The sequence below is a fragment of the Perca fluviatilis genome, chromosome 20 (genome assembly GCF_010015445.1).
Source record: "Perca fluviatilis chromosome 20, GENO_Pfluv_1.0, whole genome shotgun sequence".
Lineage (NCBI taxonomy): Eukaryota > Metazoa > Chordata > Actinopteri > Perciformes > Percidae > Perca > Perca fluviatilis.
In genome coordinates, this window is record NC_053131.1 from 9564199 (window position 1) to 9585696 (window position 21498).

At 46.7% G+C, this 21498-nt stretch overlaps 1 protein-coding gene across 6 annotated transcripts; it reads right to left on the reverse strand.

The window, feature by feature from the left end:
* Positions 1-1111: 1111 nt before the first annotated feature.
* On the reverse strand, positions 1112-21227 carry si:ch211-168d23.3 (BRD4-interacting chromatin-remodeling complex-associated protein). 6 transcript variants are annotated; one of them, XM_039786005.1, is made up of 14 exons: positions 21092-21227; positions 19862-20063; positions 18815-18860; positions 18555-18597; positions 16732-16797; positions 14966-16531; positions 13720-13953; positions 9590-10817; positions 9274-9422; positions 8805-8866; positions 4484-4635; positions 3740-3834; positions 3489-3588; positions 1112-2472 (listed from the first exon to the last, which is right to left on the reverse strand). In XM_039786005.1, exons 3-14 carry the CDS (start codon positions 18853-18855, stop codon positions 1769-1771), a joined length of 4440 nt encoding a protein of 1479 aa, XP_039641939.1. In that variant the 5' UTR covers positions 18856-18860; positions 19862-20063; positions 21092-21227; the 3' UTR covers positions 1112-1768. The 6 variants fall into 6 exon arrangements, with proteins under 6 accessions (XP_039641939.1, XP_039641935.1, XP_039641937.1 ...); XM_039786001.1 differs by having other exon boundaries at positions 3489-3591; XM_039786003.1 differs by having other exon boundaries at positions 3489-3591; positions 19862-20157; positions 21092-21183.
* Between the last annotated feature and the right edge of the window lie 271 nt (positions 21228-21498).

The following is a 21498-nucleotide window of genomic DNA, read 5'->3' on the forward strand; positions in this document are numbered from 1 at the left end:
GATGGTTTACGTTCACATTTCAGAACACCAGATGTTACATTATTTAAACATCACATTAATTATCTTTTTCTTTGCAGATTCCATTTCCTTAAAAAAGGTACACTGATTTAACAATAAGGCATATTCTAAACACTTCCAATTTCGCAAGTCAAACCTTGACCCCTAACGGTATCTTCAGAAGCTAAATTTTGAAGCACATTTTCAATTTATCGCACAAAAAATGAAAGACATTTTGCAGCTTTAGAATGTTGACCTTAAAGGTAAAATCCATCTACAAATAATATTTTGCACAGGTTTCATGGGGGGGGGAGGAGAGTCGTACAACCACTAGAAATGACAACTCTCTCGCGGATTTTCATATAAACAGTTCATCTTCACACAGACCAATAAGATTGTCACATTAACATAAGATGCTGCAAAAAATAAATAAAAAATCATATTGCTCTACAATGGCTGCGTGAAAACAAATCTTCGGCTCAGTAACGCGGGCTTCAAACCAATAAATAAATAAATAAATAAAGACAAGTTTAAATGAAAGTGTGAAGCGGATGATTCCTCTAGTTTTTTTTTTTTTTGGTCAAAGGCTGTTTGATGATGCAGACAGGCTGTACAGTGTCTGTCGTGGAAAACAACTGCAGTTTTGGCGTTCTTCCCTTTCTCAAACTGGACATTTGCGTGATCGTGTATGCCGTTTTGGTGACCCTCAAACGCGCTCTAAACTACACGGGCTTCGATGACAGAAACAAGCATCCCTCACATCCTGAAAAACTATCTTCCCGGCGATAAGCGAGCCGGGCAAAGATCTCCCTCCTCCTCCTCCTCCTCCTCCTCACTGCACCACCACTGCTCCTAACAACCCTAACTCATTATTGCTCGCATGTTGATACGTAAAGTAAGGGAAACCATTCTCGTCTGACAACAAGGCTCCAAACTTAAAACTAAAACGCGACTCTTTCTTTCGGCTTTGAGGAGGACAGCCTCCAGTTTGGGAGAAGAAACGACGTGGACGTTTTTTTTTTTTTTTTTTTTGCTGGTGTATTCAGGATGTAGCAAGTCACAAATTCTTTGGAGTTTCATCCGATAAGCCGAGATGATGGAACCTGCCGGGGACATTATATTGTGTCCCGTCGCAGGATGCAATGTTTTCACACACACTCTTTAGATCCAAATAAAGACACACACACACTTTGTCACACACACTTTGTCACACACACACACACACACACACACACTCGCTGCCCTTCTCAATGCAAAACACAATTGGCACACATTATCAAAATAAATACCCTGGAAGCTTGGCACTATGCAAAAGAAACTTCACATTTTTGAAAGAAATCTTATAAAAAACTATTGAATAATCTCAGTCTACTCCACCGTTTGTCGTCGTCCTCACTATTACTTATATACTATATGCTGATGAAGGTTACACCAGTGTCGTAAACCTCTGAATGACTTAACTACCACTGAAACAATATAGCTCCTATTCAAATAGATTATTATTTTTTTTTTTTCACAAACGTACGTACATCAAAATGAAGTATCTAACATCTATCGGACTACAGATAGTGCTGTTGTCTGGTATGCAATCTCTTTATAGTGCCTTCATTTTTTTTTCTTCTTTCAAACAATCGGTTCCTTAAGAGTAATCTCTGAAACCCAGAAACAAAGATCTCTTTGAGTTCTGGGAACAGATAAGAAGTCGAGTACACCTTCCTTTGACAGATGTTTCTGCATCTGTGTGGATGTCTGCCGGGGGCAGTCCTTTACCTCACAGGTGTCCCTCCAGGATGCTGGTGACAGCCTGGTCCAGTGAAGGGCCTGACGTGGCCCTGGTAGGGGCTGCCGAGGGGCCCTGCAGGCGCTGAAGCTCCAGGATGCTGTCGATGGCACTCTGTAGATGTTCACTGAGCATGTTGTCCTCTTGGAGGGGAGGCGGCTCCGGCCGAGGGGACGCATCCAACCTGTAGCATTTAAGTTTCGGGGCGCTGACATCTCTGGGAGGCAACTCGAAGCAACCGACCTGTGGCTCTGGCATGAAAAGAGGGTTCGGGGCTTTGATTTTGGAAATGGACGCCGTCTGTGGGACTCCCTCTGCAGCGTTACAAGGCAGAGCTCCGTTGGAGATCTCCTCGTCGTGCTGAGGACACCGGGGGGGGGCTCCGTTGGGCGCCTGAGAGTGGCGTTGGTTCGCGGCTCCGCCGTTGGTCAGCTGCCCCGCGTGGTCCCGCTTGAGTCCCGGGTCGCAGGCCGAGTTGTGAACCACCTTACGGGAGCCGGACTCCTGCTTGATGGTGAGCCTGAGAGCCCCGCGGCAGCTGGAGCGGTACGTCTTCAGGCCCGGGGGCCGGTCGGACAGTCTGGTCCAGGCTGGTGAAGAGGAGGGGCTGCCGGAGGAGCACGGCTGGGACGGACCGGCAGAGTGGGCACCGTGGGGGGAAGACGCTGATGTTGCCAAGGCCGCCATGAAGGACTCTTGAGTAAAGAAAAATGAGCAGAAGATCAAACATTTATTTTGTGGGGTGGGGGGTGGCATGCAGCGAAGGGTCCGACCCAGGGCGCATGGCAAGGACTGAGCCTACATGGGGTGCCGGTCTACCAGGTGAGCTATACGCTGACTCACCCAAATCCCTTTATATCTCGCCAAGCTGTCGAGCTGAACAGGAAATGTGTTTAAAAAGACATTTCCAAGAGTATGTCGTATATGTGCGATGTTGGAAAAAAAAAATGTATTCAATGCCGAAGCGACTTCAGGGTAGATTAAGGGGTCATTTTGGGGGAGATGAGGGCTCAAACCTAATCACCCGCTACATCCCTCTATACGTTGGCTCCTGTTCTTTCAGCTTTTTGCTGTCAAATCTTATTTTTCCAACAAAACTTATTTTGATGTGCTATCTTAGCATGACTATGTCACACCGGTTGGATGACAAAACACATTTGCACCGATGTCAATGAATGTGCACTGCAAATTAAATACATCAATGTAAGGGGTTGTCTTTTAGCTCACTTGTGATTTGTATAATCATTTGTCTTTTTTATTTCTTCAAAAGTGCAATAATAGGCAAGCCTGACATTTCAGTTTTCAAGAGCTTCCTTCCCCTTTTTCCAATTTTTTTTTTTTTTTTTTAAATTAACATAACAACCCTGCTTTGATTTGCACTTCACCTCTCGCATGTAATTTGCTCATCATCATGCAGACTCTCTCAGCACGAGCCCGCTCCACGTTCACACAGCTTAATTACACATTCACACCTGGGAGCAAAGATGGAGGTTAAGTGCCGCGCTCTGAGGCACAGATACATTAGTTCGTAAGAAAAAAAAGTGTTGGGAGTCACTTTTCCTGCCTCAGTCTTGGGATTTGAAACGGAATTTTTCTTGGCAGCAAAAAAACAACACATTTACGTGTACACACATACATACATACATACACACACACACACACACACACACACACACACAAAATCTAGGTGGTGAAGATGGTTGGAACTGACCCGGGTCTCTGCGGACTCTCCGTCTGTCCTCCGCTAAAGCGCATCGCTCGGCCTGGAGGAAGAGACGCTCCAGCATCACCATCTCTGCTGATGGACTCTCCTGCTGTGGAAACCAGTTCGTACACACACACACACACACACACACACACACACACACACACACACACACACACACACACACACACTCTTGCTGAACAGTTCCTTTCTCAGCAGATGCAGAGGGAAGAGAGCGGTTCTGCACTGGGTCTTACCTGGGCTTCTCTAACCAGTAGCTGCCTGTATTTGTTGACCATGTCCTTGGTGCGTTTCAGCAGGAAACCGGACACCGTGTCAAACTCCTGGTCCACTGTGAGCAGAGAAACATGGCAAACTGTTCATGAAATGAAATTACACCCCCCAAGTCATTTTTTTTTTTCTTTCCTTAAGGCAAAATGTAGCCAACCAAATAGTTGGCTGGTTTCAGCTTCTCAAATGTGAGGATTTGCAGCTTTTCTCTCCATCACGTTAGATAAGAAGATGTGACAGAAATTTGTCTTTGCCAACATGAGATAGTAAACTGAATATCTTTTAGTTTTGGATTGTTTAATGACGTCACCTTGTGAAGCCTTTTTCAACTCCTGTGACATTTTATAGACCAACGGTTATTCGACTATTAACTGCAGACTATCTGCTACGTGTTACCTGATTTTTTTTTTTCAGTGGGTTTTCTTCCTTTACATATTCCTTTTGTTAAAAAAACAAAAAGGAGGAGGCAGGTTTATTTAAAAGCTTATATATGCTGTATCACCTGTTCTAATAGTTATTTGAAGCATGTCCATTTGTTTGTCATTTAATATCTAAATTGTACTGTATGTGTTTGTTTTTTAAATCGACTATGAACTTTACCAGCTGATGTCCCTTTCTTTTAACAGATTTTTTTTTTTGGGAAAAGACAGAAAAAGGCTTTATCAATTTATTTATAAACAGTTATCAGTCATCAGCCAGAGCTCACGAACCTAAATTGAAGTCATCCTGAGTGGGCAGGTGACCGGCGCAGGTGTGGTATGGCAGCAGGCGGCGTACAGCGTCCTTCAGTGTGGAAAAGGCCGGGCCGGTGGAAAAGGGGGTCTGAACCGCCGCGTGGTCCAAACACATCTGCTGCTGGAACCTGAACAACACAAAGACAACTGGGGTTATCCTGAGCGACTACGGACTGGTAACGTAATAAAAACATGGTATTTACTCTCTGCTACTGACTGTAATGTTATTCAAGGCAAAAATCTACTTCTGGGCCCTTGTTGCCTCCAAGTCCCCCTAAAGTACATACAACCAGTACTCCTGTACACAGAGGCTACCTGGCCTCAGGAGTTCTGTGTGTTAGTTTAAGGTAATTTGATGAAACCCAACTTTTGTTTGGGAAAATGCACCATGTGCGCACTACATAAACAAAACAAAAATAAAGGTGTTAGAAATAGATTTTGACGCAGGGCCGCAAGATTAGGTAATAATCCAGGACGCTGCTGACATTGGGTGCATCTCACTTCCCTTATTTGATAGCGCCTCGCTTCTCGGTCGAACCCGGGAGTTGTTCTGGCCCGCCCTTTCATTTTGCACAGCCTCTTTGTCCTGTCCTCTCCGAGGAGATGCGAGCGAGGATACACGAGAGCAGCCTTCCTGGAAGCAGTCCCAGCTGACAGCCATTGCTAACTCCGCCCGTACAGCTGAGGAATTCGCGTGACACTTCGGAGGAAAGGACGTCTCATCCGTCTAAAAACACGTCTCCTCTCTCCTCCCATGGTTTCCTCCGTGCCCACCATGCCTCCTCGGTCGGATGGACTAAGACGCGAGGAAGGTAGGCAAGTGGAGGAGTCGAGGAGGCAATTTAGGGGAAGTGAGATGCACCTAGAGTACTTTAGTGGTGCAAATCCTTGACAAATTTCCAAGGTAATTAAATGACCAGTGACACACAGTGAGCCTGGGAGTTGCTAATCCAGCCTTAGCAGTGGTGCAGTAGTAATATCGGATGCAGGAAAGTCTAGCTGTTATTCATGCACAGGTAGTAGTAGAAGTGGCCATAGTAGCAACAGCAGCAGTGCAGTGGTGGAATGTCACTAAGTACATTTACTCAAGTACTGTACTTAATAAGAACAAATTTGAGGTACTTTTACTTTACTTGAGTCTTCTCTTTTCATGCCACTTTCTACTTTTCTATTCCGCTACATTTCAGAGAGAAATATTGAACTTTTAACTCCACTACATTCATCTGACAGCTTTAGTTACTTTACAAATTAAGATTTTTGCACACAAAACACACATACGTTAAACTCCCCAACAATATACAGGCCTACAGGTAGAGCAGAAACAATTAAACACTAAGTTGATTGACAGAACAGTTTGGATCGTTTCCAGTTTCTAAAATGTGAGGATGTTTCTGCATTAAGTACTTTTACTTTTAATACTTTAAGATACATTTTTCTGATGATGCTTTTACTTAAAGGTCCCATGACATGCTGCTTTTTGGATGCTTTTATATAGACCTTGGTGGTCCCCTAATACTGTATCTGAAGTCTCTTTTATATAGACCTTAGTGGTCCCCTAATACTGTATCTGAAGTCTCTTTTTATATAGACCTTAGTGGTCCCCTTATACTGTATCTGAAGTCTCTTTTATATAGACCTTAGTGGTCCCCTAATACTGTATCTGAAGTCTCTTTTATATAGGCCTTAGTGGTCCCCTAATACTGTATCTGAAGTCTCTTTTATATAGACCTTAGTGGTCCCCTAATACTGTATCTGAAGTCTCTTTTATATAGGCCTTAGTGGTCCCCTAATACTGTATCTGAAGTCTCTTTTTATATAGACCTTAGTGGTCCCCTTATACTGTATCTGAAGTCTCTTTTATATAGGCCTTAGTGGTCCCCTTATACTGTATCTGAAGTCTCTTTTATATAGACCTAAGTAGTCTCCTAATACTGTATCCAAAGTCTCTTTTATATAGGCCTTAGTGGTCCCCTAATACTGTATCTGAAGTCTCTTTTATATAGACCTTAGTGGTCCCCTAATACTGTATCTGAAGTCTCTTTTATATAGACCTTAGTGGTCCCCTAATACTGTATCTGAAGTCTCTTTTATATAGACCTTAGTGGTCCCCTAATACTGTATCTGAAGTCTCTTTTATATAGACCTTAGTGGTCCCCTAATACTGTATCTGAAGTCCTTTTATATAGACCTTAGTGGTCCCCTAATACTGTATCTGAAGTCTCTTTTATATAGACCTTAGTGGTCCCCTAATACTGTATCTGAAGTCTCTTTTATATAGACCTTAGTGGTCCCCTAATACTGTATCTGAAGTCTCTTTTATATAGGCCTTAGTGGTCCCCTAATACTGTATCTGAAGTCTCTTTTATATAGACCTTAGTGGTCCCCTAATACTATATCCAAAGTCTCTTTTGTATAGACCTTAGTGATCCCCTAATACTGTATCTGAAGTCTCTTTTATATAGACCTTAGTGGTCCCCTAATACTGTATCTGAAGTCTCTTTTATATAGACCTTAGTGGTCCCCTAATACTGTATCTGAAGTCTCTTTTATATAGACCTTAGTGGTCCCCTAATACTGTATCTGAAGTCTCTTTCCCGAAATTCAGCCTTGGTGCAGAATTACAGCCACTAGAGCCAGTCCCACAATGCGCTTTCCTTAGTATGTGCCATGACCAACTGCCACTTTGCTCGTTTGAAAGCCGTGATGTCTCTCTAATGGGTGGGCCAAATTCTCGGCGGCGGGCAAAGCAGAGAAAGGGGAGGTAACCTTTCCCCTTATGATGTCATAAAGGGAAGATTCCTGATTGCCCCATCTGAGCTTTCATTTTCTCAAAGGCAGAGCAGGATACCCAGGGCTCGGTTTACACCTATCACCATTTTCTAGCCACTGGGGGGGGGACCATAGGCCCGAACAGGCCACCTCTCCTTATGACCTGTCTCTTTTAGTTACGCTGTTATAGTTCTAGACTGCCGGGGGACTTCCTTCCTTTGACACACTGAGCTGCTCTCTCCTCTCCCTTTCTATTACCAAATGTGTGCATCCCGTCCCAGAAATGCTTGTTACTAATCCTAGCTTCTGGGGAGTTTACTCCCCGGAGTCCTTATGTTTTTTCACCCAGCGTATTTCCTTGGAGAACGTTGGAACCAAGATCCTGGTTGCAGTTGTCGCCGTGGTCCTGCTGCACTCCCTGCTAAGCTCCGCGGTGCCCTGCAGTGTCATGCTGCGTCCTGCTGAGCCCTGCTGCTTCCTGCTACGTCCATCCATGCTCTGCTGGGCCACGCTACATTCTGTAAGGCCCTGCAGCGCCCTGATATGACATGAACTACTACGACTACCATTTGAAGTCACTGTTCCATTATTAATGTGACTATTATCGCCACTGTTCATCGCATCCCCAACCGGCACCGTCAGACACCGCCTACCAAGAGCCTGGGTCTGTCCCAGGTTTCTTCCCAAGAGGGAGTTTTTCCTCGCCACTGGTCGCACTGCTTGCTCTTGAGGGAATTACTGTAATTGATGGGGCTTTGTAAATTATAGAGTGTGGTCTAGACCTACTCTATCTGTAAAGTGTCTCGAGATAACTCGTGTTATGATTTGATACTATAAATAAAATTGAATTGAAATTGAATTGAATAGGCAGGCTGGGGGAACGCATATTAATGTTAAAAAAAAACCTCATAAAGTGACGTTTTCATGCCATGGGACCTTTAAGTAACATTTTCAATGCAGGAATTTGACTTGTAACTTGAGTATTTTTTACTGTGTGGTATTAGTACTTTTACTTAAGTAAAAGGCTCTGAATACTTCTTCCAGTAGTAACGGTAAACGTCTTCACAGACGCGGGTTTAAAAACATTACTGGAGTAACAGATTCAATCGATGTCTGTGAAACCAGCCGACTGGCGGCTTATTACGGATGTAAGAAAGCTTCTTGGCAGTATATCGTATCCAGTAGTACGACAAGTACAATCCTGACTAAGCCATCGAGTTGTTTTAGAGTCATTTAGGGAAGAAATGTTGGTCCCTCTGTGTTTTTACTCATACATTTAGTGGCTGCATGCCTGTCGTACGGAGGTTATTGCACACTTTCTAAGACATGTTTTCAAATGACTGTGTTGCATTTTCATTGTTTGGTAAGCTTTATGTTTCCAATTTTAGCCTATTGTCTACACCTTCATGTCCGTGACTTTACTTACTTTAAAAACCCTACGCATGAAATGAGTGGATGTAATTCTGAGACTAAACTTGACTGGTGTTTCCTAGCTCCTGGATTCATCCAGCGGTCCGGTCGGTCTTACCTGTGCCTGCGCATTGCTGGTGTGAGCCTCTCCTCTCTCTGCTGCTCCGGAGCACCTGCCAGCTGGCACCCACAAAACATTTTGGGAGGGGATCAAAGGATGGAGACGGGTGCATTTTCAAGTCATTAGTGATGAGTTTGCTGGATTTGACAAATAATCATTTCAAAGCCTGCCGTCTCTGTTTCAACACTGGAACAAATTCAGTCTCACCCAGAGGGGAAATTCTTTCAACTCATTACAGACATTTGAATATCAGTCTATTTGTCCATGTAAAACAAAACACACATGTTGTATAACATAATTAGGACTGAAATTAATCAGCTAGTTGGTCGACAGGAAACGGTCGGATAAAAAAAAACAAGGTAGACCTAAATATATCTTTACAACATATATTCTGTTACTTTTGTATTACGTTGGATATTTAGGACTTCACTTAACTTAAAGAGAATGGATCTCCGCTCTTTCTCACCTTGGTGCCGGTGTGCTGGCTCGTCCGGGTGGGGGCCCCCTCTCTGGGAGCTGGGGGCCCGTGGGCCTGGACACCCTGGGCTGCAGGAGAGGGTGGATGGACATCGAGAGTAAACGCTTTACTCTCCACGACCAAGGCAGCTGTTGGCTCTGCAAGGGGGGACACAATGACAATGATAAGTCATGATTAAGATGATAATGAGTGTATTGCAGATCATTGTAATGATAACAATGATTACATTGATGGTGAAGAGTAAAGTGATGATTGTTTGGAATGAGTCACTGTGTGAATGTGTCCTATTCTAATTGAAACCCACTGTTTTGTGTGTGCTGTTGGACAGCAGAGTGGTCTCCTCCTTTGGAGAGACTAGCAGATGCAGCTGTGGGATCAGGCTGCTGCTGAGGCACCGAGACACGCAGAGGGGAGGGACTGCTGTGGACTGCAGCGTTGACCGAGGACTGAGGCTGGGAGACAGACGACTGGAGCTGGGGCTGGAGCTGAGGAGGAGGCTGGGAGACAGACGACTGGAGCTGGGGCAAAGACTGGGAGACAGACGACTGGAACTGGGGCAAAGGCTGGGAGACAGACGACTGGAGCTGGGGCAAAGGCTGGGAGACAGACGACTGGAGCTGGGGCAAAGGCTGGGAGACAGACGACTGGAGCTGGGGCAAAGGCTGGGAGACAGACGACTGGAGCTGGGGCAAAGGCTGGGAGACAGACGACTGGAGCTGGGGCAAAGGCTGGGAGAGAGACGACTGGAGCTGGGGCAAAGACTGGGAGAGAGACGACTGGGGCTGAGGCTGGGAGACAGACGACTGGAGCTGGGGCAAAGACTGGGAGAGAGACGACTGGAGCTGGGGCAAAGACTGGGAGAGAGACGACTGGGGCTGAGGCTGGGAGACAGACGACTGGAGCTGGGGCAAAGACTGGGAGAGAGACGACTGGAGCTGGGGCAAAGACTGGGAGAGAGACGACTGGGGCTGAGGCTGGGAGAGAGACGACTGGGGCAGAGGCTGGGAGACAGACGACTGGAGCTGGGGCAAAGACTGGGAGAGAGACGACTGGAGCTGGGGCAAAGACTGGGAGAGAGACGACTGGGGCAGAGGCTGGGAGACAGACGACTGGAGCTGGAGCTGGGTTGGAGACTGGGAGACAGAAGACTGGAGCTGCACCTGGCTCTGGGCAAATAAGGCCTGTGGGACTTGGAGCTGAAGAGGGACTTGGGGCTCGATGCGAGGCCGGGGAGCTGAACTCTCAGGTCCAGGCAGAGTGATGTGAGGGGAGAAACTTGGCGGAGCTGGTCTCTCGGAGTCCTGAACGGGAGAGGGGGAGCAGATGAGCGGCGTGTCCTCTGGGTCGGAGTGAAGCGGAGAAGCCTGGACGCACTGGTCGGACATCACAGTGCGGGCGTCCAGACCAGAGACTGCATGGGTCCGTGGTTGAGTCTCTCTCTCACTGGCCACCGGGGACGCAAGCGACTCCATGGGCACCGCTGGCAGCGCTCCAGCCAACAGCTCAGATGTGATAGGAGAACTAAGTGCTTGCTGTGGTGGAAATGATGAAGAGAGAAGATGAACTGCAGTTAGATAAGTCTTATATATCCATTTTTTTTTTTTTTTTTAAAGCAGTTCAATCATTAAGTGATGCTGGACAGAGATGGAACCAACTTTTATCTCTTTTTTTTAAATGTGGGACAACTACAGCATTATTGCGCTTTAACTGCACTGAAACTCCATGTCTATATTCATTTGTTTAACTTTCACGGTTTTTATTTTCCTCTTTTATTGTATTTCAAAAATGGTGTTCTGATTCCTTCTGTACAGCACTTTGCATTGACTAAAATTTCTCTGCATTTATAGTTTCCTTTTCTGCACTTTTGGTTCAACCTTCTTCAACACCAACACAATGGACATTTTCAAAAGAAAAAGACTTTGATGCAAATGAACTCACCTTGCCTTGAGTAACCGTAGCAATAGGCCTTTTCCACAGTGCACATTTTGACTTGTCATAGTGGGAGAAGCACAGGTGTTACTAATAGCACTAATGATGACACTGGTCTATTCGAGTGTCCCAGTGAGAGTGACCGTGAGCTCTGTACATACAAGAGACCAGAAACCTGAAATCAAAGCAGCTAAATGGAATTCAGCCAGCAACTGTTTCCTTATTTACACCTGTGCTTTCCCTACTACAAGTCAAAATATCTTCCATGAAAATTGTCATTTTTGTCACACATATTTTTTTGTGGTTTATATACAACAATGCACTAAAATGAAGAATCAATATGGGTTATGGAGAGCATTATTGTAGCTCGGCATAATAAAAAAAAAAAGAAAAGTTGCATCTACCTTTTTATTAATTATTCCGTGATTTAATGCACCACCTGGCAGGGTGCATGGTGCATGCCAGGGTGCACGCAGTTATGCTGAATGCTGAAATGCTCCCAGTTGATCATCCAGCGAGGTTTCTACATTTGTTTCTTTGCTGAGGAACTCCTACCTACACTGAGTTCTCTCTGCTGTTTGGGACTACTGGTGTCACACTGTGACTGCAGAGCCTTTTGTGCATTCACCTCAAAATGTTTGAAGACTTTGAGGAGTGCACTGGGACAGAGAGGCTGGGACTGGTTGAGTAGACTGGTTATAATGGGACAGAGCGGCTGGGTGGACTGGTTATACTGGGACAGAGAGGCTGAGTGGATTGGTTATACTGGGACCAGAGAGGCTGAGTGGACTGGATATACTGGGACCAGAGAGGCTGAGTGGACTGGATATACTGGGACCAGAGAGGCTGGGACTGGTTGAGTAGACTGGTTATAATGGGACAGAGCGGCTGGGTGGACTGGTTATACTGGGACAGAGAGGCTGAGTGGATTGGTTATACTGGGACCAGAGAGGCTGAGTGGACTGGATATACTGGGACCAGAGAGGCTGAGTGGACTGGATATACTGGGACCAGAGAGGCTGGGACTGGTTGAGTAGACTGGTTATAATGGGACAGAGCGGCTGGGTGGATTGGTTATACTGGGACAGAGAGGCTGAGTGGATTGGTTATACTGGGACCAGAGAGGCTGAGTGGACTGGATATACTGGGACCAGAGAGGCTGAGTGGACTGGATATACTGGGACCAGAGAGGCTGGGACTGGTTGAGTAGACTGGTTATAATGGGACAGAGCGGCTGGGTGGATTGGTTATACTGGGACAGAGAGGCTGAGTGGACTGGATATACTGGGACCAGAGAGGCTGGGACTGGTTTAGTAGACTGGTTATAATGGGACAGAGCGGCTGGGTGGATTGGTTATACTGGGACAGAGAGGCTGGGTGGATTGGTTATACTGGGACCAGAGAGGCTGGGACTGGTTGAGTAGACTGGTTATAATGGGACAGAGTGGCTGAGTGGACTGGTTATACTGGGACAGAGAGGCTGAGTGGACTGGTTATACTGGGAAAGAGCGGCTGAGTGGACTGGTTATACTGGGACAGAGAGGCTGAGTGGACTGGTTATACTGGGACAGAGTGGCTGAGTGGACTGGTTATACTGGGACAGAGTGGCTGAGTGGACTGGTTATACTGGGACAGAGAGGCTGAGTGGACTGGTTATACTGGGACAGAGAGGCTGGGTGGACTGGTTGTACTGGGACAGAAAGGCTGAGTGGACTGGTTGTACTGGGACCAGAGAGGCTGGGTGGACTGGTTATACTGGGACAGAGAGGCTGAGTGGACTGGTTATAATGGGACAGAGAGGCTGGGTGGACTGGTTATACTGTGACAGAGAGGCTGGGTGGACTGGTTATAATGGGACCAGAGAGGCTGGGACTGGTTGAGTAGACTGGTTATACTGGGACAGAGAGGCTGAGTGGACTGGTTATATTATGCATTGAGAATGAAGGAGCAGAGAAGTTCAACCTGGAGCAGATCCCAAAATGCCGATCAGACAGGTGAGCACAACAACACACCTATTTGTGGATGGAAGTGTACAGAGAGGGTGTGCAGAAGCTACACTGAGGCAGGCAGGTGAATATATTTAGAATTGATAATCAGCTGTATGTACAGGCTGCAAAGTGCCGTCTATAGAAAAGGAATTTAATGTTGCGTTGGGGCTGTGATGATGTTCCATCACAGTGTTGTTGGAGCGACATTTAATGCAATTTATTTTGTAGCATAAAGGTGTTATTTCATTGAACAGTAGCACTAAAGAAAATGTTTTGACTCGCAGTACATTTTAACTGACTGACTTATTTTTAACTTTTAACAAAGTACATTTTTACACAAGTACTTTTACTTTAGTACAATATACTCATACTCTTTCCATCGCTCCTGTTAATTTAGCGTTAAGCTACGTGTTGATGTTATGTATTTTACGTTTTCACTTTTATCTCTTGTCGCCAGTACGTTTACTAGGAGCCCTGTCACACCAACTTCAACCCGCACAAGCCTTTCATCACTGACCTGTTGCAGATGTTGCATAAAGGCCTCGTTCTGACTCAGTGAGTGGGTCACCTCCTCCACTACTTGGGTCATGTCTGCTGGGGGCAGCAGAAGTTTGGGGATTTCCACAGCTGGATCGGGAGCCAGAGGTGGTTCAGGGGGAGGCTGCAGGACTGTGACTACAGGAGGAGAGGAGGACTGCAGCCGCGCAGAGGTGGGCTGCACCGACACATGCTGGAGGACATGTCCATAGGGCTGCAGCAGGCCACAAAACAGACATCAGAGCTAGTTAAAGCTGAATTTGAATTGCAAAATATCAGTTTAAACATCGCAGACTGGGCTGTGGCCAGGAGTGCAACATGCTTTAACTTTAAACATCTTGACAGTTGTAAAGCAGCACTTTCTTTGTCTTATGTAATTCAGTGTGAACTATACAAGTATGTTTAGTAAGTTTAAGCTATTTAACTACAAATCCAGTATATTCTACATGTTTCTGACCATTTGCAAAGGCACGTTATACAGTTTTGGCAGACATCTGAGCATAAAAATCACTTGTGTAATCCCTCATAGTGAACATCAAGTCTGCATGATTTTTTTTTTTTTTTGTCAACGTGACATTATTATTACGTGGTAATGCATTTTAGGTGTGGACGGATTTTACAGGGGAACTCCAGTGATTTTATCAGTGCACGTTCATGAAGGAGAGGAAGCTTAAAAAAAGTCAGACCTAAAAACAGTCAGAATCGAAGCTGCAAAGGCAGAGATGTCCTGACTTTCAGTTCTTTGTATGGGGCAAGCTTTAGGATCCTGCATTTCTCAGAATGCAACTCAAAATATCTTTTTCGATTAACCTTTTCTCAGTGTTAAAAGCCTCAGTCTTTCAAACACTGCGTTCCCAGTTTGTAGCACAGACTTTTCTGTTAAGATGTTTTCTTCAAGCGTGAGCTAAGATAGCCCTGATGACATCATTAGGGTTATATATTTATTTTTCTCAGATTTTGGATTGCTGCCACAGATGACACTATACACTATAACAGGCTGAGCAGTAGTCAACTGAGTCAACTGATCTTCATATATCTTACTGTGACAATATAATACTGACAGAAATGGAAAGGAAACCAATGTACGCCTGCAACATTTAAGCAAAAATAAATTCAAACAACTTAAAACACAGCAGCGTGGCTGGTTATCACCATGTAAAATAATATATAACATGGTAGAAGATTTGATTGCATGCCAAATTCTTGAGACAGGTGTGGCAGCTCACCTGTGGGAGGTGGTGGAAGGTCTCCTCTGAGCCGCTCCTCTCCTCTTGCATGGCTCTTTCTGGCAGCAGCACCACAGAGGCCTGCTGGAGGCTCAGCTGTCCTTCTGTCCCTCCTGCGTGAGGAGCCGGGGTCTGGGCAGCAAAGGGCAGGCCCTGAACTACCGAGGGGCCGTTCACGATCGAGATGGAAGTGAGATCTGGGGGAAGCACCCCTGAACTGTTGATCAGCGTAATGTGGTTCCCGAGAGCGGGACTGTGGACCAGGGTGGTGCGCTGCCCCTGCCCTCCTGGAGTGTAGGTTCCAGCCAGCTGTGCTGGCATCTGGAAGACGGTAGGGGGCGCTGACTGCAGCTGCAAAGGTCCTGACAGCACAGTGGCCTGGCGGAGCGCTAGCTGCCCCGAAGAGGTGGTGAAGACAGGGCTGAAGTTGAGCTGTCTCTGGGGCACGGTCAGGATCTGAGAGCCTTCTACGAGCTGCCCAGTGGAGGGGTTCACGGCGTGGAGCGACGGGCCACGGTGACTGGGGGTCAGCAGCGGTCGAGCTGCGCCAGCAGGCTGGGAGATGGTTACGGGGGACTGGCCTGGAAGAAGGAACTGATTTTGGCCCTGGAAGAGTCCCTGAGGCTGGAGCACGAAGGAGCCGCCCTGGTTGACCAGCTGCAGGCTGACCGGTTTGGGGAGCTGCTGGCTGGGCTGCGGCGGCGGAGCTGCAGGCTTCTGGCCCGGAGGTTGGGACAGTAAAATATTTGGTGAGGCAGTCCCAGGGACAAACGTAAGACCTGGAGTGTGTTTTTGCCCAGAAGGCTTGGGGCTAATTTGAACCAGCCTGGGCTGAATGCTGATAGGCAGCTTGGGTTGGATGTGAAGAGGGGCACGCTGCAGGACGATGCCCGGTGCCGCCGCCGCCGCCGCTGCTGTTCTCAGGGTTGGGGTGATAAGAGGACGACTGGTCACGCTGGGAACAGCCTTGTGATGGATGATCATACTGGAAGCCTGGGCGGGACTCAGAGAGAAGGAGGTCTCTGGAGAAGCAGCAGGGAACACGTTTCCAGGCAGGAGCCCCATCAGCTGAGGAGGGGCAGCAGGTTTTAGAGAAGGGCAGCCCGGCCCAACAGCCAGGAGGGAGGGCTGGGGAGGCTCCACTGCTGCCTGGGTGTCTCTGATGGGCAAAGTCACAGACTTGGGCATGTATGGTACGGTGGGTGGAGAGAGGAGAGGGGCAGGTGAGTACAGGGACAGGCTGTCCCCAGGCTGGGCCAGACCTGCCTCCAGAGCCATGGTCTGCTCTGTGATCTCAGCCTCCTGCAGGCTCTGCTGGAGGATATCACATGCCACCTCTGCCTCCTCCGCTTCCTCCTCCTCCTCCTCCTCCTCCTCCTCTTCCTCCTCCTTTCCCTTCCTTGCCTCAAATCCAGCCTCCACAGGTGTCCCAGCCTGCACCAACTGCGGGTCTTCTCCACCCTCCGGCGATGACAGGAGGGCCTCCTCCAGGAAGGACAGATCCACACACCCAGGTGGAGGTGTGTCTGGGGAACCCCTGCCGTCTCCCAGCAGAGAGACGGGGCTCTGGAGGAGGAAACGGGGAGAGGTGCAGACAACGGGATAGAGGAGAGAGAAGAGAGTTAAAAAGAAAGAACTGTGAGATTAGCAGGAGTTAACAGGAAGCTGTTTCAGGCACAGAAGAAGAGAGGAAAAAAAAAAAAATCAGTCTTCTGGGGAAAACGCTGGTTGTTGTGACGCCGCTGGCTGTGGAGCCAGACACTCACCGGGGCATCTGCGAAGAGGGAAGGCTCCCCAGAGGAGGAGTTAATGAGCAGGTCTTCAGTCTGCAGCTGTGGTGGGGGGGAGAATCAGACGATTTTTAGGTTGGGCTCGCAAAGTACGCAGTATCACATTACGACTCTCATTCACATTCACACTGTCGGCCCTCCTCCACACATCTCACACTACCATGTGCCAAGAAATAGCCCCATCTCAAATTGATCACACTAGTGCGGTGCCCGTTGAAAATGTGTTTGGAACGGGCCGATTGCTTGGCCTGTGGTATTGCCGCTTGTAGAATTCATCAAAACCAAACTGTACCCCAAAATTACTTACAGAAGGACCACAAACCACTTCATAGGCAACTCCCCTGTATACCCTACTACTGACTTACTGTATGTACCTGACAGAGAACGGGGCAGATTCAGAATGTAATCACAAAATATCACAGTGACAATGTGGAGTAATCCAACATTAGCCTCATGGACTCAGGGCGCAGTGTGCTACCCACCTGAGAGCTAATCAGCACATATCTGCATTAATCAACCACCAGAACCGGACTCTCTGTGTGTGTGTGTGTGTGTGTGTGTGTGTGTGTGTGTGTGTGTGTGTGTGTGTGTGTGTGTGTGTGTGTGTGTGTGTGTGTGTGTGTGCGCGCGCAGAGAGAGAGGGAGAGAGAGGTCTCGTGTCATATGATCCTTAACGAATTTAACACTTCAGCAGAGGTGATAATTTCCATACAGGTTTAGTGGTTTGACAGTTAGACTGTGAAGTAGGGGATTTTATTTGTGGGGTATTTTGGCGACAGTATTGTTATTAGTTAGCAGTATGTTTAATTAACCCGGGGTGAGTCTGATGAAAACTGATGTATCTGCCTGAATAATCGCAGAGATTACTTTATATTCTGCCTCTGGTTAGAAGTGGTGAATGTAGGCTACAGCTCACAGCAACTTAACACTATATAATGTCTGGCTTTTTTTTTGATATTTAGTTTTGGCAAATGGCTTTTTGTTGAGTTTCCTCTTAGCGAAAAAATGGACACGGAAAAGCGCAGCGCCTTTATTTCGCCAACCTTATTCCACACAAAAGTCGCGATGTTCCTTTCAGCTATCCGCTCGTGCTCCAGGAAAGCGAAGAAAAGTAAGTTTGGTATATCCAGCAATCGTGTAGCTAACGTTGGAAGCAGGGAAAGAGTCAAAGGCGGTAACACCCCCTCCCCCGCTGTTGTAAAGCGTTCTGCATGTTTGTGCAGGTTACCGTCCCACCAAACACGCCCCCAAACACGGTGACTCAAAAACAGTGTCTGGTAGCCTGCCTATGAGTGGTATCACGTTCTGTCTGCCACAAAATAAACTCTGTAGCTGGTTGTGCTTTGCACGTGTGCGATTCCGAAACGTCCTTGAATTCGGGAATTGTCGTTTGTTTATTCAAAGTCAAAGACGGTCCAAAGTAGTGCTACTTTGCGCATTTTTGTGGGTCTGAGGTGCCGTGCTGTGCAGTGTGAGAGGGGGAGTGGCCAGCGGCAAGTGCGGCAAAAGCCAACGCGTGCTTCTTTTACGATCATATATTTGACAATATCTTTTGCATTTCTAATCCAAACAACGTCAAACTTGGCACCACACTTACTCGTGCCCGTAGCAAGACACCTGTCGAGTTTGAAATCCATCAAACTAACGGTTTGAGAGATATGCGCATAACACACACACAGACACACAAACACACAGACAGACAGACATTCGTGCAATTTATAGATAGATAGATACATAGATGCACTATTGATTTTTTTATTTTTATTTGAGTCCCTGTCTGTTTTAGACTCTTTTGTTACCTCATTGGTCCCATGAAGGAAGTCATTCAGGGCTTGGGGGTCACTGCGAAGACAAAGAGAAATCACAATCAAAATCTGTTAAATCTTTTTGAATATTTCCTGCAAACCAAGAAATTGCACATGGCAACAAAGCACTAGTCTAAGAGGACATTAAATCTTATATAACCCTAACCCTGTCCAGTTTATATAACACTAATTACTTTTGATCATCTACGGACACTGTTTATTCTATTGGATCCCAGTAAGAGTCAGACACTCACCACAAAACATCAAGTAGACAAGTCCCATCTTCATCCTCCATGTCAACTAGGAGGAAGACAAATGCAATCATGTTTAAATTATTGGGATGAAGGATCATTAGGAAAAACCACTGCATTACACACATTTTTACGGTCATTATGGCTGCAACTATTGAGAATTTTCAATATCGATGAAATTATTTTTACGTAGGAGTTATTATACAGTAGATGCCCATTGCCCCCACGCTCCATTGACAACTTGGTGCTTTCCGAATATGAGATCCTCCTTGGTATACAAGTTCCTAATGACCCTCCACAGTACACATCTGACATGCTTTGGCTTCTCCTAAAGCAATTCATTTGTGCCTTATTAATGTATGTGTATGGATGTAAGTATTTGCCTTTTGGTTTTATTGTTATCCTGTAAAGCACCATAAACCACTTTTGAATGACCTTGTCCATGAACGTCTTAAATTAATCAGTTGTCTATAAAAAGTTTGAAGTTCCCAAGCCCAAGGTGCCATCTTTAAATTGCTTTTTTGAGTCCAACCAACGGTCCAAAATCCAGAGAAAATCGATTTACAACGATATAAAAAAAAAAGAGAAAAGTGGTAAATCAGCTGAGACTTATTAGCATTTTTGCTTGATAAATGGCTTAGATGATTGATTGTCAAAGATAACAAAGAAACAATAGCTTCGGTATTAACTGTGGTCCAGACCAGTGGTCCCCCAACCCTTTTGACCTGTGACCCCTTATCACAGCTCCTGGCCTCAGTGTGGACATACTGGAAGTTAGATAAGTTCAACCAAAGAGTGATTCTCTCTCTCTCTGATTGTTTCAGTTGAATGCCTGAAGAGGTGAACCAGTATTTGGCAGTAAGTACACAATCTAAAAATGTATAGATCATTTTGTGTAACAGAAATATCAGACAACCCTCTCAGAGTGTGGGGATAGAACATTTTAAAGATAAAATGATGACGCCATTTCTCACCATCCCATGAGTTCTAGGCTACTCTCTCTAATCACGAGTGCCGTTCATGTATCCACAGACCCCGACACGGACCTACTTCATATGTGAGAGGCCCCATACAGAGCGGTCGAGCTGAGTTCTAGTGGTGGCCTCATGGGAAGTCGTGGCCGGGCTTCGGTGTCTGGAGGCGGCGCGATGCCAGGCCGAGGCGGCGGGTCGGAGACGGGTCCTCCCTCTGCTGCTGGGGCATCGCTTCGTCGCGTGTGTTCACGGTGCGGGGAAGCCGGTGGAGATCGAGGCTGGAGGGGGGGTAGAGGCACAAACACACACCAGCGTGTAGCCTATATGCTGTCAGGTCACCCGAGGTTACCGTCAGCCGAAACACATTCTCATCTGAGCGGCGAGAGACATAAGATCAATACATGATTCATCAGTTTCTTCCTTCAGCTGAGGCTGGCTGGGCAGTGTGTGATCAGACACCTGGGGGGTCTTTTACCAATAATCGCGTCATATTGTATCGATTAATGCTGACGTGACGCTGATGAGGAATATGGAAGCTATTGTTGTTGGCTATCTATCTATCGCAGACGTGACATGTGAACGCCTCGGCTGTAAATAGACGCCCCCCCCCGCGTCTCGGATGGGACTTGTCCTGTCCTCATGGCTGATCGGGGGGGGAGAGAAGAAGAAGCAGCAGCAATGTGGAAAAGCTCGGCACAGTTCAAGCCAATTAGAAAATTACTCACTGTCTCGCGCTCCATTTCCAGGGGAGGACCCTAAAAATAACGAGACAAACCTCCCTCTCCGACAATTTATTTTTAATTATTATTTTTTTTTATTTGTTTACAACACGGCAACCGCATTAACACCCTCGAGGTACCGCATCGCCCAATGAAATCCAGGCACACGAGCCCTCATCTAAACCTGCAGCGGCAAGTGCATACGCTATTCCCCGGCAATAACAGGGACCAGGGTCCACTGGTGCGTTTGTAGGTTACGTAAGGTGAACGTGTGTTCATGTGAAATTAATGAATGTCCCGAACGATGCTGGATGCGAAGCCGCTGTTTTGCTCCTTGTGCTTATTCTTCTCTGATTTCTCTTTATTTTTTATTATTATTCTTTTTTTTTTTCTTCCCTCCCCTGAGTGGGACCACGCAGCTGACGCCTGCTGTAAATCATATCGCGGTAACAAAAGATGCCTTGCATTAAATATCACCTCCACGCTGCCAGCCCCCCGAGCGATTCCCGTCATCGTTGTGCCATCAGAGTAATTCCGCAATTCCAAAAAAAAAAACAACCGAGAGGAGGAGAAAAAAAAAAACTCACCCCTTCTTTGTGGTTTATTGTCCTGTCAAGCGGGCCTCTGCGCCATCGATTCTCACTCAGTGGTCTTTTCAGATGCTAAAAGGAGGAGAGGGGTGGTGGGTAGGGTGGGATGGAGGAGGAGGGGTGGAGGAGGAGGAGGTGGAGGAGGAGGGGGGGTGGTTGGGGTACCGGGGTGGGTGTGAGAAACCGACTGGGAGAGTCGATCACAACACAAAGGTGGAGAAAATTCACCCGAGAGGAGGCGAGGATGCAGCTTCAGCAGCGCGGCTGCAGGAGAGGAGACTGGCCGCCTCCGGCGCTCCGTCAGGCGGCAGACACTTCAAATGTCCCCGCTCTGTCATCCCCCGCTACAGATGTTTTACTTTCCGTGCATCTTATTGATTTTTTTTTTTTTTAATGTTAATTCC

What these genes read in the sequence shown, in the direction of transcription:
- si:ch211-168d23.3 (XM_039786001.1), bottom strand. Translation starts at nt 18,855, where the DNA reads ATGGAGGATGAAGATGGGACTTGTCTACTTGATGTTTTGTG. An exon ending in TGTCTACTTGATGTTTTGTG is followed by an intron (nt 18,598 to 18,814) that starts GTGAGTGTCTGA and finishes TTGTCTTCGCAG; the next exon opens with TGACCCCCAAGCCCTGAATG. An exon ending in GAGAGTCCGCAGAGACCCGG is followed by an intron (nt 2,473 to 3,488) that starts GTCAGTTCCAAC and finishes TCTTTACTCAAG; the next exon opens with AGTCCTTCATGGCGGCCTTG.